At 45.3% G+C, this 13,368-nt stretch overlaps 1 protein-coding gene across 5 annotated transcripts in view; it reads left to right on the top strand.

The window, feature by feature from the left end:
- The window catches only part of HECW1 (HECT, C2 and WW domain containing E3 ubiquitin protein ligase 1), a 270,057-nt gene that overhangs the window by 217,875 nt on the left and 38,814 nt on the right, over positions 1–13,368 (top strand). For all 5 annotated transcript variants that reach the window (XM_069960322.1, XM_069960326.1, XM_069960324.1 and 2 more), the window contains one exon: positions 11,671–11,754. In XM_069960322.1, the coding sequence (XP_069816423.1) occupies positions 11,671–11,754 (84 nt within the window). The remainder of the gene's footprint in view (positions 1–11,670; positions 11,755–13,368) is intronic.

Below are 13,368 nucleotides of genomic sequence, written 5' to 3' on the forward strand. Positions count from 1 at the left end.
ACGATCACGTGATCACCAGCCTTTGCATACCACTGCACATAGTTATGCACACAAAATATACACATGAACCTGAGAGTAATAGGGACGACACAGTAAACAGTTGCAGTGCATATAGTTTCCAGGACAGGCATGGCTATAGTAATAAAAGTAAACTTAAAGTGAGAAACAGACAGCCTGTTCTGGGACACTGCATATCTCCCTAGCAAGTTTGAGTCGACCTCGGCGAATCTCGAGGGGTACATGAATGGACTGGACAATAAGACAACAGGAATGGATGGTGACTGTGTGTGTTGAAGTGTGTGTTTCCCACGCTCAAGGCACAGGTGACAAAGTGACAAAAGAGAAAACCCTGGTGGCAGGACTTCACCTAGGGGTGCCTAACGTACTCTGGTTACAGGTAGTTAGTGCGTGATCCATCTGACATGTAAGCCAGGACAACTTAACTGCTGGCGGGTGACCCTCAATATTCCAGCCAGTTAGACAGTAGGTTTTCAGTAAAATGTGTTACCCTACTGGAGAGAGAACTGTGAAGACCTGTGTATTACCTTGGGTGCTTGTGTGAAGTGTCCCGGACACCTGAAAGAGAAAGAAGAAAATAATAAAAGCAAACATACATCTGGGTACCCTCATACACACCACTCAATCGTACCACACAAGCACTCTATAGGCCGAACACACGAAAACGTATCCAGGGTGCAATGTGTATGGACAAGTGTAAATGTTGAGTATGACTATGTGTAATAACTACTATGTTGGGACAAGACAGAGGTGAACAAACACTGGAGACACAAGGAAAGGAAACACAAGAGACAACAAATACTGCAAGGTTTTGAGGTGAACTGGCTCAAATAGATATGAAGACTTCTGAAGAAAACTGGCTAAAATAATCCTTCCAGTTGTAGATAAAATAATACTGTAATGGAAAACACAAGACTTGTTAAGAAAATACACTCCTACAAAACTATACTTTCTCTGATATATATATATATATATGAACTGACTTCTCTTACTCGTCGGAGGAGCTATCTGACTCTGACACCAGAAAAATATATACTGTTTTTTCAAAAGAGGCACTCTACTCTCAAGGACCTTTTGCTTACTCAGAGGAGGAAATATACAAATACCCTTGATAACACTGAAGTATGATACTAGAAATAAGTGCAACACTGAAATAAGTGCAATAATAACCTTCTGGCAATCACATAATCACATAATGAAAGTGCTTTAGGAAGAACTGGATAAGTGTCTCTGTTTGGTAGAGTCTCTTTTAGGCAACAAGACCATCGTCCATGTAAAAGGCTCTGGAACAGGCACTGAAAACTTTTTAGCAATGTGAGTGTCCATCAGCACATAGCTGGTTAATAGACAAAGTTCTTGGTCAGGAGGAACAGAAAACAGTTTAAGGACTTCGGTCTCTATAGCATGTTATTGTGAAAAGGCAGGAGGACCCTCATTATGCCCCTTTTCCTTCTTCTGTTTTTTATTTTCCCGTGGATAATAGAAGCGTGGGGATGCTAGAGCAGAGGCATCTGCAGATGCGGTGGTGACCACAATACTAGGGGTCACTGTGGTGATGGGGGAAATGATGGGCGCCACATGGTAAGTGACCGTAGTGGTGGAACAAGCGGCTTTAGCCACAGCAGCAGGAGCAGTGGAGTGAGCAGTGGTAGTGGCTGAACCTGGGGCCTTGGAAGTAGCAGTGATAGAGCCCAGAGGTTTGAAATCCTGCCAATCTTCTTCCCAGTTCTCTGACGGAGTTGGTAGGAAAGGCCGTTGTATTGGATTTTTACAGGGCCGTTTCTAGTGGCGGACGGGCCGGGCGACCGCACGGGGCGCTGACAGCTAGGGGGCCAGTCCCTCCAGGCAGCCGGATCTAGTACAGTGAGCTTCCGGCACAGGCAGCCTGCCACACACCTGCCCGGAAGCTCACTGCTGTAGCCCCGCAGCGCCCGGACTTCTCTCTTCTGTTTGGCAGTGGACATGTGACGTGATCACATGACCGCCGCAGAGAAGTCTGGGCGCTGCGGGGCTACAGCAGTGAGCTTCCGGGCAGGTGTGTGACAGGCTGCCTGTGCCGGAAGCTCACTGTACTTACAAGACCAGCTGCCAGACAGAGGGAAACGCTGCCGCAGGATCAAGGAGAGGTGAGTGTATTTTTTTTTCTTCTCATAACTGCTAGAATGTGGCGGCTACAATGGGGCCAATAGTATGGAAGGCTACACGGGGGAGGGGAGGCTACATGGGGGGAGGGCTATACTATGGGGGGCTATTTGGATGGGGGGGCTACTCGGGGGGAGAGCTATACTATGGGGGCTACTCAGGGGGAGAACTATACTATGGGGGGCTACTCAGGGGAGGGCTATACTATGGGGGCTACTTGGGGAGAGGGATATACTTTGGGGGGCTAGGCTATACTTTGGGGGTCTACACAAGGGGAGGGCATTACTATGGGGGGCTACACAGTGGGTCTATACCATGGGGGGCTACACGGGGGGAAGGCTATCCTGTATGGGGATATTACTATCTGTACTGCATAGGGGGATTAGTACTATGGGGTGGGAGCACAGGGGGGATTATTACTATAAGGGGGACCACTGGGGGTATTATTACTATAAGGGGGAGCACAGGGGGGATTATTACTATGGGGGGGAGTGCAGGGGGATTATTACTATGGGGATAGAGCACAGGGGGATTATTACTATGGGGGGAGCGCAGGGGGAATTATTACTATGGGGGGAAGCACAGGGGGGATTATTACTATATGGGGGCACAGCAGGGGATCCTACATACAGGGGGCAACCCACATACCTACTGACTTCACTGCCCATGACACAAAAAAGTGGAAGTTGTTGTAAAAGTGCGGAGCCTAAGATGTTTGTCTAGCAGGTATAGAAGAGACGAATTGTAGCTGAAAGAAATCATCATGGAGGTCGGGGCCAGAAGGAGAGGAAAAGAGAAGTGACGCCTCAGATCCAAGAAGACGTCACCTGTAAGTCACGGAATTACTTTTTTTTTTTTTTTTTTGGGGGGGGGGGGGGCGCTTTTAGCAAGATTCGCTCTGTAGTCCAAACTACCCAGAAATGGCCCTGGATTTTTAGGCCTGGTAACTGCTGCAGCCCATGGACCTTTTGGAGACCCTATCAGGGTGTACTCAATGACCTCTCTCGGAGTAAGGTTGTTGAGGTAGGCTGGCTGGTAATCCCGCATCACGGCTCGTCTGTTGACCAGCACCAGCAGTCTGGTGTATGGGTCCATCACCAGACCATAGCCCCGCCGCTTGTCAAATTTTGTGACAGTCCCCCTTCTCCTCTCCAGAGGAGCTGCACCTGGCCTGGGTCTTTCCAATTTGCGGATGAAGAGCCGCTAGAACGCGGCATTAGACTCCAGGTAGGGGGTATATGGATGACCCCAGAGTGGGGCGTAATCAGGATAGGGCACTGATGGTGGTGGTTCAGGCACTAGGCCGGCTTTGGCAGAGAAAGCATCACTGCCAATAGTAGCCGCTGTGGACTGCCAGGCAATAGTAGAGGCTGCAGGCGCAGTAGTAGCCATAGTGGGTGCAGCTTTAGTGGCGGGTGGAGAGAGAGAGAGAGCCCGCTGTATATCTTCCACTAGCTGCATTACTTTGGGCTCCTGGCCGAATACCCATTGTGGTAGGGGCGGAGAATCACGCCCTGGAGGCCGCCATAGGCCCGGAGATATTGGGCCCTTAGGGAAAGTCTTACCCCCGGGATCAGGATCTGGAGGTACCGGTGAAGACTCGTCCAGAATTCAGTTGTCCTCAGAGGAGAGGGACGGTCCGGTGGAGAAGGTATACTTCGAGGAGCCAGAACGATCGGGGCTCGAGGGGCCGCTAAGGCTGGAAGAGGTTTCCTCACCTATGCCAGGGGAGCTTGGAGTAGAGGCCCAGCTTTGATGCCCGTCTTCGGACCGGACGGATTCCCAGCTGCTGTCACCATCGGAGGGCAGCGAAGCCAGCAGGCATGCCGGGTCGAACGCTGGCGGAGAGACGGAAGGCTCCGGTAGCCCGAGTACAGCAGTAGCAGGTGTGCACTCCTTGCAGGATTCCATCTTGCTGCGCACTGGCGTGGTGTTGAGGACCTGGGAGGAGGCGGAGCGCAGGGGCTGAAGTTCCGGTCCAGCAATCTGCCCGACAACAGTGACGTCACCTGGCACAGGCAGCCAATCAGGAGGATTCACTGTAAAGTCTATGGCACCGGGTGATTCCCGCGCTTGGGCAGCATGGCAGTTAACCCCCTCCTGTCCGGGGTATGGCGCAGATAGAAGCTGAAGAAGACGGCGGCCATCTTGTGTACCGCCTAAGGCCCGAAGCACTTCGATTACACCCATAATAATCGGGCAAAGTCTCTCTAGGGGGTGATAAGTAGCTGGCAGACAGTAGAATGATAAACACTGCGTGGTGTATCCTGTTCGTGACACCAAAAATGCGATGCCCTGACCCGTGAGGGCCACTCCGCAGTGCAGGTGTTACTAGCAGGCAGGAACCGGGGCAGCTGCAGGGTATAGAGTTGTCACGGTACTGGCACGAGGGTGGCACAGCTGTAGGCCGGTCTGCGGTACTATGCGGGTACTGGGCATGCGATTCTTCGCTGTACCTAGTCGGGGCACCAGATAAGGGACACCAATGCCAGGGTTCAGTAACAGCGGTGGTTACAAGTTTATTGTAACTGAGGTAACTGGTAGCAACAGTCTCTTCCGGATGCAACCGGGTATATAGCAGGTTTAAACAGACAGAGCAAAGGTGGTGCTGCATAGGCTGAGGTGAAGCGTGCTGGATGATGGGAGTAGTAGTGATAGAGGAATAGAGAGGCTAGGTGGATTAGAGTACTTGCGATGAATATCTTGAGTTGATGAGGAGATAGAGAGCAGGAACGACACCCAGATGAGAGGATACTCCAGGCACTTGAGCAGGCGGACAGCCAGGACCTGCAACAGCAGAGCACAGAGTCCACTCTTCTGAAGGTGAAGAGGGACACACACGCACAACCTCCTTGCTTGGGAGCAGGGGCCGGAACTGCGCAGCAAGGGGAAGTCACATGGTACCCCTGGCCAAAGCTAGACGGCCATTGGAGGAACCATGGTTACAGGGGGCACAGTCACGTGATCACCAGCCTTTGCATACCACTGCACATAGTTATGCACACAAGATACACATGAACCTGAGAGTAATAGGGACTACACAGTAAACAGTTGCAGTGCATATAGTTTCCAGGAGAGGCATGGCTATAGTAATAAAAGTAAACTTAAAGTGAGAAACAGACAGCCTGTTCTGGGACACTGCAACAGCATGATACAAAATTATTCAGGAATTATTTGAGGAACATGACAAAGAGTACAAGGTGTTCTGACTTAACCCCTAGCGGCATCAGTCAGTTATAATACATTCTTGTAGTAGGTGAGTTTCAGCTCGAGGACATTCTATAACTGACCTGCTCAGATGCTCACTGTTTATACAATCAGTGAATGGGAGCCGCAACTAAACTGTCAGCTGACAGTCTAGTGTAACTGCCACTGGACACCCAAAGCGGGTCCAGCACCGACAATCGCATTGGTGGATTGGTAATGGTAATTGATGCAATTCAGTGAATTCCGGCCGGATCGGATCATACGGCCGCGATGATCCGGGCACAGACCGGCTGTTCCATGACCCTGCCGGGGTCACGGAACAGCCGGTCCGGTACATTGTGTGAACATCTATATCATAAAAATCAAAGTCTGTCTGTCTGTCTGTCCTTCTGTCTGTCTGTCTGTCCTCTATAGACTTCCAAACGCCTGAACCGTTTGACCCCAAATTTGGCACACAGATACATTGGGTGCCCGGGAAGGTTATTGCGAAGGTCCCGTCCCCGCCAGATGTACAGGAGGGGAGGGGGAGGGTAAAGAGAGGCGCCCCATAGAGATGAATGGGAAAATCTCCTCACTGCAAACACAGGTGATATAATTAGCTGCAGCAGACATGGCAGTTGGAGCCTTAGCAACCAATAGACCCCCTACTCCATCTATACAGTACATGTATATACAGGGTACTACAGGTATACCAAACTGTGACTGGGTAACACTGCCACACCAGACCTTACCAATACCACCATACTGTGACTGGATAACACTGTCATACCAGACCTGACCAATACCGCCATACTGTGCTGGATAACACTGTCATACCAGACCTGACCAATACCGCCATACTGTGACTGGATAACACTGCCATACCAGACCTGACCAATACTGCCATACTGTGACTGGATAACACTGCCCCACCAGACCTGACCAATACCGCCATACTGTGACAGGATAACACTGCCATACCAGACCTGACCAATACCGCCATACTGTGACTGGATAACACTGCCATATCAGACCTGACCAATACTGCCATACTGTGACTGGATAACACTGCCATACCAGACCTGACCAATACTGGCAAACTGTGACTGGGTAACACTGCCACACCAGACCTGACCAATAACGCCATACTGTGACTGGATAACACCATCATATCAGACCTGAACAATACTGCCATACTGTGACTGGATAACACCGCTATACCAGACCTGACCAATACCACCATACCGTGACTGGATAACACCGCCACACCAGACCTGACCAATACCGCCATACTGTGACTGGATAACACCGCCATACCAGACATGACCAATACCGACACACTTTGACTGAATAACACTGCCATACGGGTAAATACAACCCTGCAGGTATACAGGACACTACAGGTATACAGGACCCCAAAACTATACACTACAGGTGCACGGGACCTCCACAAAACTATATACTACAGGTATACAGGACCCCAAACTTTACACTACAGGTATAAAGGACCCCAAAATTATACACTACAGGTATACAGGACCTCCACCAACTATATACTTCAGGTATACAGGACCTCCACCAACTATATACTACAGGTATACAGGACCCCAAACTATACACTACAGGTATACAGGACCCCAAAACTATACACTACAGGTATACAGGAACTCCACCAACTATATACTACAGGTATATAGGACCTCAAACTATACACTACAGGTATACAGGACCTCAAAACTATACACTACAGGTATACAGGACCTACACCAATTCTATAAGACAGGTATACAGCACCTTCACCAACTCTATACTAGAAGTATACAGGACCCCAAATATACTACAGGTATACAGGAACTCCACCAGCTATATACTACAGGTATATAGGACTATACAAACTATACACTACAGGTATACAGGACCTCCACCAACTCTATACTATAGTTATACAGGACCCTCAAACTATTCACTACAGGTATACAGGACCCCCAAACTATATACTACAGGTATACAAGACCTCCACCAATTATACACTACAGGTATCCAGGACCCTCAAACTATAAACTACAGGTATACAAGACCTCCACCAACTATACATTACAGGTATACAGCACCAACTATATACTACAGGTATACAGGACCCTCGAACTATACAGTACAGGTATACAGGGACCTACACCAACTGTACACTGCAGGTATACAGGACCTCCTTATACTATACACTACAGGTATACAGCCCCCCCCCAACTACACACTAAAGGTATACAGGACCCCCCCACTATACACTATAGGTATACAGCCCCCCCAACTATGCAATACAGATATGCGAGACCCCTAAAAACTATACATTGTGGGTATACAGAAGCCCTCCAACTATGCACTACAGGTATACACTAATTCCACTGATTAACTCAGATGAAAAAATACCTTTAGCTTGGCCTCCTGGGCACCTTAGAACAAATCTAATTAACACACTGACACTTTATACCCGGGCAGCGCCGGGTACATTTTCTAGTAGTCTATAAGAGTAAAAGCATGTTCACCAAATACTGATAATATAAAGTAGACATGTCATATATATATATGAACTAATAAATGTTTTATGTAGTATTACTATTTTCCTTATTGGCAGAGACTTTCAAATGTAGAGAAATGCTATTTTTTTTTTTTATATTTTCACATTTTGGAGTTTTTCACAAAAAAATTCTAAAGCTTTGAACTATGAAATTTACCACTAACATAAAGTAGAATATGTCACGAAAAAACATTCTTGGAATCACAAGGATTGGTAAAAGCATTCCAAAGTTATTGATGTTGAAAGTGAAAAATTTGGCAGTGTAATAAACTCGAAAACTGGCTGTGTTCCCTAAGGGTTAAAGAATGACAAAAAGATTAGTCAAAAGTTCTGATTCAGGTGCTGAGACCCTTACCAATTGCTAGAGTGAGCTGGGGCATGGGCTCAGCTAAGCACTGTTTCTCTCCTCAATTTTGCTGAAGATGGGCCCCATAGAAAGTTTATTACAGTTACACCTTAAGGCTCGGTTCACACGTTGTAAGAGTGCGGCTGTATTTGCGGCTGTAATTGTGCGGCGGTATTTTTGGTGGTTCGTGTGTATGCTTGGAAGTATAGGATATGCGGCTGCACAGTGCACACTATGTATGAATCTACGGCCCTATCGTAAACGGACCCGTAAAAAATGAACAAGACCATTGTTTGCGGCTGAATATGCGGCCGTGGATTGACAGGCGGTCCGTACGGAGTACTTCAAAAATAGCCGGCAATGATGCCGAATGCCGATGCCTCTAATAGTTAATATATTAAATTAATCAAACACATTTTCTTTGTAATCAAGACACTTTCGTTGATCAATAATTTATTTCTAACGAATCCATCATTTTGCAATTAAATATACTGTTAAAATAAATAGATATATAAATAAATGTATATTTATCTATATATTTATTTTTTGACAGTATATTGAATTGCACAATGATGGATTCGTTAGAAATAAATTATTGACCAACGAAACTGAATTTATTTCAACGAAAATGTGTTTTTTTAATTAAATATTAATTAGTACAGGAAGCTCTATAAGCCGTTAATTCATATGCCGGCAATAGAGCATTCTGTACTAATCATCACTTTACTTTAATGAAAACATCAAATGTTTCTTCTAATTATGTTATGACAATAGCATTATTAGAAGAAACATTTAGAATTATATGTGCGCTCAGCTGATTGGCTGTTCGGCTGAGCGCACATATAATTAGCGGGTCCGCAGCACAGTGACTTCATTGTGCTGCGGACCAGCGAAGAGGCAACATCGGGGTGAGTATAGAGCTCTCCCCACCCCCTCCCCAGCACTGCACCCCTCCCAGCAAGGAAGGGGGGTCACTTAACCCCTTCCTTGCTGGGATGGGTGCAGTCTGACATCAGTCTGGCCCCCAGGGGGTTAAGGGGGATGCAATACATCCTCCCTTAACCCCTTGGGGGCCAGACTGTAAGCAGCGATCTGTAAAGATGCTGCATACTGTAAGGAGCACAACACCGCTCACAATGATGGGTGTTGTGCTCCTGTTTGTGTGTTTTTGTGTGTTTCTCCCTTTTTGTTTTTCAGATATCGGTATCCTGGGGATTACGTCGGATTCCATGGACTACGTCGATGACCAGCGTTTTTTTAATGTTTTTTTTAATAAAATGGTCAATGAGGGGTGTGGGGGTGTTTTTATTTGAATAAAAAAATTTGTAAACTTGTGTCTTGTCTTTATTTCTTTACTTTATAGACTTAGTAGTGGAAGCCGTCTAATAGACGGAATCCATTACTAAGTCGGGGCCTAGTGTTAGCCGGTATAAAATGGCTAACACTAACCCCCTATTATTACCCCAGTACCCAATGCCACCAGGGGTACTGGGAAGAGCCGGGTGCCAGTGGTCCCAGAGCGTCAAAATTGGCGCTCCTGGACCGGGCGGCAGCAGGCTGGTAAGATTTAGGCTGGGGAGGGCCTAAACCAATGGCTCTTCCCACCCTGGTGTTACCAGGCTGCTGTCGCTTGGTTTTTAACCCGGCTGGTTATAAAAATAGGGGGGACCCTATGCGGTTTTTTTTTTAAATAAATAAATAATTAAAAAAAAACGCATAGGGTCCCCCCTATTTTTATAACCAGCCGGGTTAAAAACCAAACGACAGCAGCCTGGTAACACCAGGGTGGGAAGAGCCATTGTTTTAGGCCCTCCCCAGCCTAAATCTTACCAGCCTGCTGCCGCCCGGTCCAGGAGCGCCAATTTTGACGCTCCGGGACCACTGGCACCCGGCTCTTCCCAGTACCCCTGGTGGCATTGGGTACTGGGGTAATAATAGGGGGTTAGTGTTAGCCATTTTATACCGGCTAACACTAGGCCCCGACTTAGTAATGGATTCCGTCTATTAGACGGCTTCCACTACTAAGTCTATAAAGTAAAGAAATAAAGACAAGACACAAGTTTACAAATTTTTTTATTCAAATAAAAACACCCCCACACCCCTCATTGACCATTTTATTAAAAAAAAACATTAAAAAAACGCTGGTCATCGACGTAGTCCACGGAATCCGACGTAATCCCCAGGATACCGATATCTGAAAAACAAAAAGGGAGAAACACACAAAAAACACACAAACAGGAGCACAACACCCATCATTGTGAGCGGTGTTGTGCTCCTTACAGTATGCAGCATCTTTACAGATCGCTGCTTACAGTCTGACCCCCAAGGGGTTAAGGGAGGATGTATTGCATCCCCCTTAACCCCCTGGGGGCCAGACTGATGTCAGACTGCACCCATCCCAGTAAGGAAGGGGTTAAGTGACCTTCCTTCCTTGCTGGGAGGGGTGCAGTGCTGGGGAGGGGGTGGGGAGAGCTCTATACTCACCCCGATGTGTCCTCTTCGCTGGTCCGCAGCACAATGAAGTCACTGTGCTGCGGACCGGCTCATTATATGTGCGCTCAGCCGATCAGCCAATCAGCTGAGCGCAAATATAATTCTAAATGTTTCTTCTAATAATGCTATTGTGATAACATAATTAGAAGAAACATTTGATGTTTTCATTAAAGTAAAGTGATGATTAGTACAGAAAGCTCTATTGCCGGCATATGAATTATCGGCTTATGGAGTTTCCTGTACTAATTAATATTTAATTAAGAAAACACATTTTCGTTTAAATAAATTCAGTTTCGTTGGTCAATAATTTAATTCTAACGAATCCATCATTGTGCAATTAAATATACTGTCAAAAAATAAATATATATATAAATATACATTTATTTATATATATATTTATTTTAACAGTATATTTAATTGCAAAATGATGGAATCGTTTACATTTAATTATTGAACAATAAAAGGGACTTTATTAGACAGAAAATGTGTTTTATTAATTCAATATATTAACCATGAGACACATCGGCTATAGTGCAGAGGATCGCAAACCCCGGTAATAGCGATTCATGTAAACTGTTTCCCTGCTTTCCCAGATGCATCCAGAGGTGTTTCCATCACTTTCTTAACATTTTATTTGTTATTTTTAGTTGAACCAGATTTCCAAGTAAATGACCGTATGTTTTGAGCCGCATGTCTATTTTTTCCCACGGCCGGAGTTTCACCCGCACATTTACAGCCGCATAAAAAATACAGCCGCACAGTTACAGCGTGTGAACCCAGCCTTAAGAATCAACTAACATCTTGATGTCAGATACCAAAAGACACCTTGTGGAGTCCATGTCTTGACAGGTCACATATGTTTATTATATTTGCATGTCACTTGCAGTAACAATTTTTTTCTTTTATGTTACAGGGAGAAGATTCATTACATTCGAACAGAGGGCACCCATGGTCTTGAGAAACTGTCTTGTGATGCTGACTTAGTTATTCTTCTAAGGTATGGTAAAGTCAGAAAAGGTAGCTAGAATACTTGCCATTCAGATGTGCTGTATTTATATTCTGAAGAAATTGCATGTTTACCTGTAAATATTTGCCTTTAATGCAACACTATGGAATTATGACCATTATTACCACCTTCCAAGCATTATACTTGCCTATTTGAGTTAAGTTCTTTGATATAATGGTGATTTCACTGTTAGGGGTTTAACAGATCTGGGGCCAATGCAAGTGACCACCCCAGTTTCCCTTACTGCTGCACAATACAGGTTATCTGTCTATACTTTCATGCTGTACGAACCATGGGCAAGAAAAAACAGGCATTCTAAATTATACAGTGCTAAAACTGTCCAGGATCAGGGCTCTGAGTCATCGGGACAGTCCCTGATTGCTTCACTCCACCCTGTCAGCCTCAAATGATTGATCTCTCATTTTTTGGGGTATATGGGGAGATCTGTCAATCAAGGCCTTTGGGGTGAGGAGGAGCCATTAGGAATTTGGAAACCCTGTGCCCAGCTGAAGTTATAACTGTGATTCCTTAGAAATGCCATCATAGTAATAATGGAGTCGGTCCCTGTTTTATGCTACCCATAGTTTAGGGATATGAAAGCGATTCCTTTTAATGTAGGACATTACTTATTGTATGTGGAACTATCTCCAATCTAATCTCTAGATGACATAGCAATGCTGAGCCTCCTATGTTAATGTGTAGCCATTAGTAACAATGGATTTAAGGTGGAAAAAGATACAGAATTCCCAACATAACTTGAGATCTAGGTATGTGACTGTTAAATACAAAGTACCATAATAGCAGCACCTTAAAAAGTATTCACACTGCACTGTGCAGTGTCCATTGGTAGTATACCTGTAATATTTCCCCATAGTATAACTCTAACATATAGCATTAATGGATGTCACTTAGTGTACACAGTATCCGGACAGATCTTGAAGTAATCACAAATCCTAGGGTCTCCTTAGGAACAATGTACCATGTTGGCATCATTTCCCATGTGTGAAAATGTACTGACAATGTCTAACATTATGTTATGTATCACCTTAAGTAACACTGTGCAGGTGAGCATGACATCATTTCTGTTTAACTAGGGTCTTGAGATGAAGATTACAGCGCTCTAGAATTTGGAAAACATATTTGGTCAGGAAATGAGCTGTTCTCAATGAATCCGTTCTGAGTTGTTCTAGCGTGTTATCTAGGTCTTACGAGAGCTTTGATGTTAATAGTCTTTGGAAATGAATAGAGTTTGGGTTGTTTAAATAGGCGCCCATGCAAACATTGATACCATTATCTGCCGCATTTCCAGGCCATGACTCTTTATTTGGCATTGGTCACACTCTAGTTCAGCCCTATGACACTAAGTCATTACATCACTTCTGAAAGAAAAGCATTAGAATTGTTCGAACATTTATGAAATCTGAATAAGTTACCAGATAACATTCTTAGTTTTTTATTAGTTAGGTCTGATCTGTCTCAATTTCTCAAGGAGTAATTTTGGGCATTTTAAATAATCTAGCTGTATTCCAGTCACAATATTTTTCTGATATATCATCGAGTAGAGCACACTGGTAAAGTCAGCCATCAGAATTGTCAGACTTCCCC

This window comes from Dendropsophus ebraccatus, chromosome 2, assembly GCF_027789765.1.
Source record: "Dendropsophus ebraccatus isolate aDenEbr1 chromosome 2, aDenEbr1.pat, whole genome shotgun sequence".
NCBI lineage: Eukaryota > Metazoa > Chordata > Amphibia > Anura > Hylidae > Dendropsophus > Dendropsophus ebraccatus.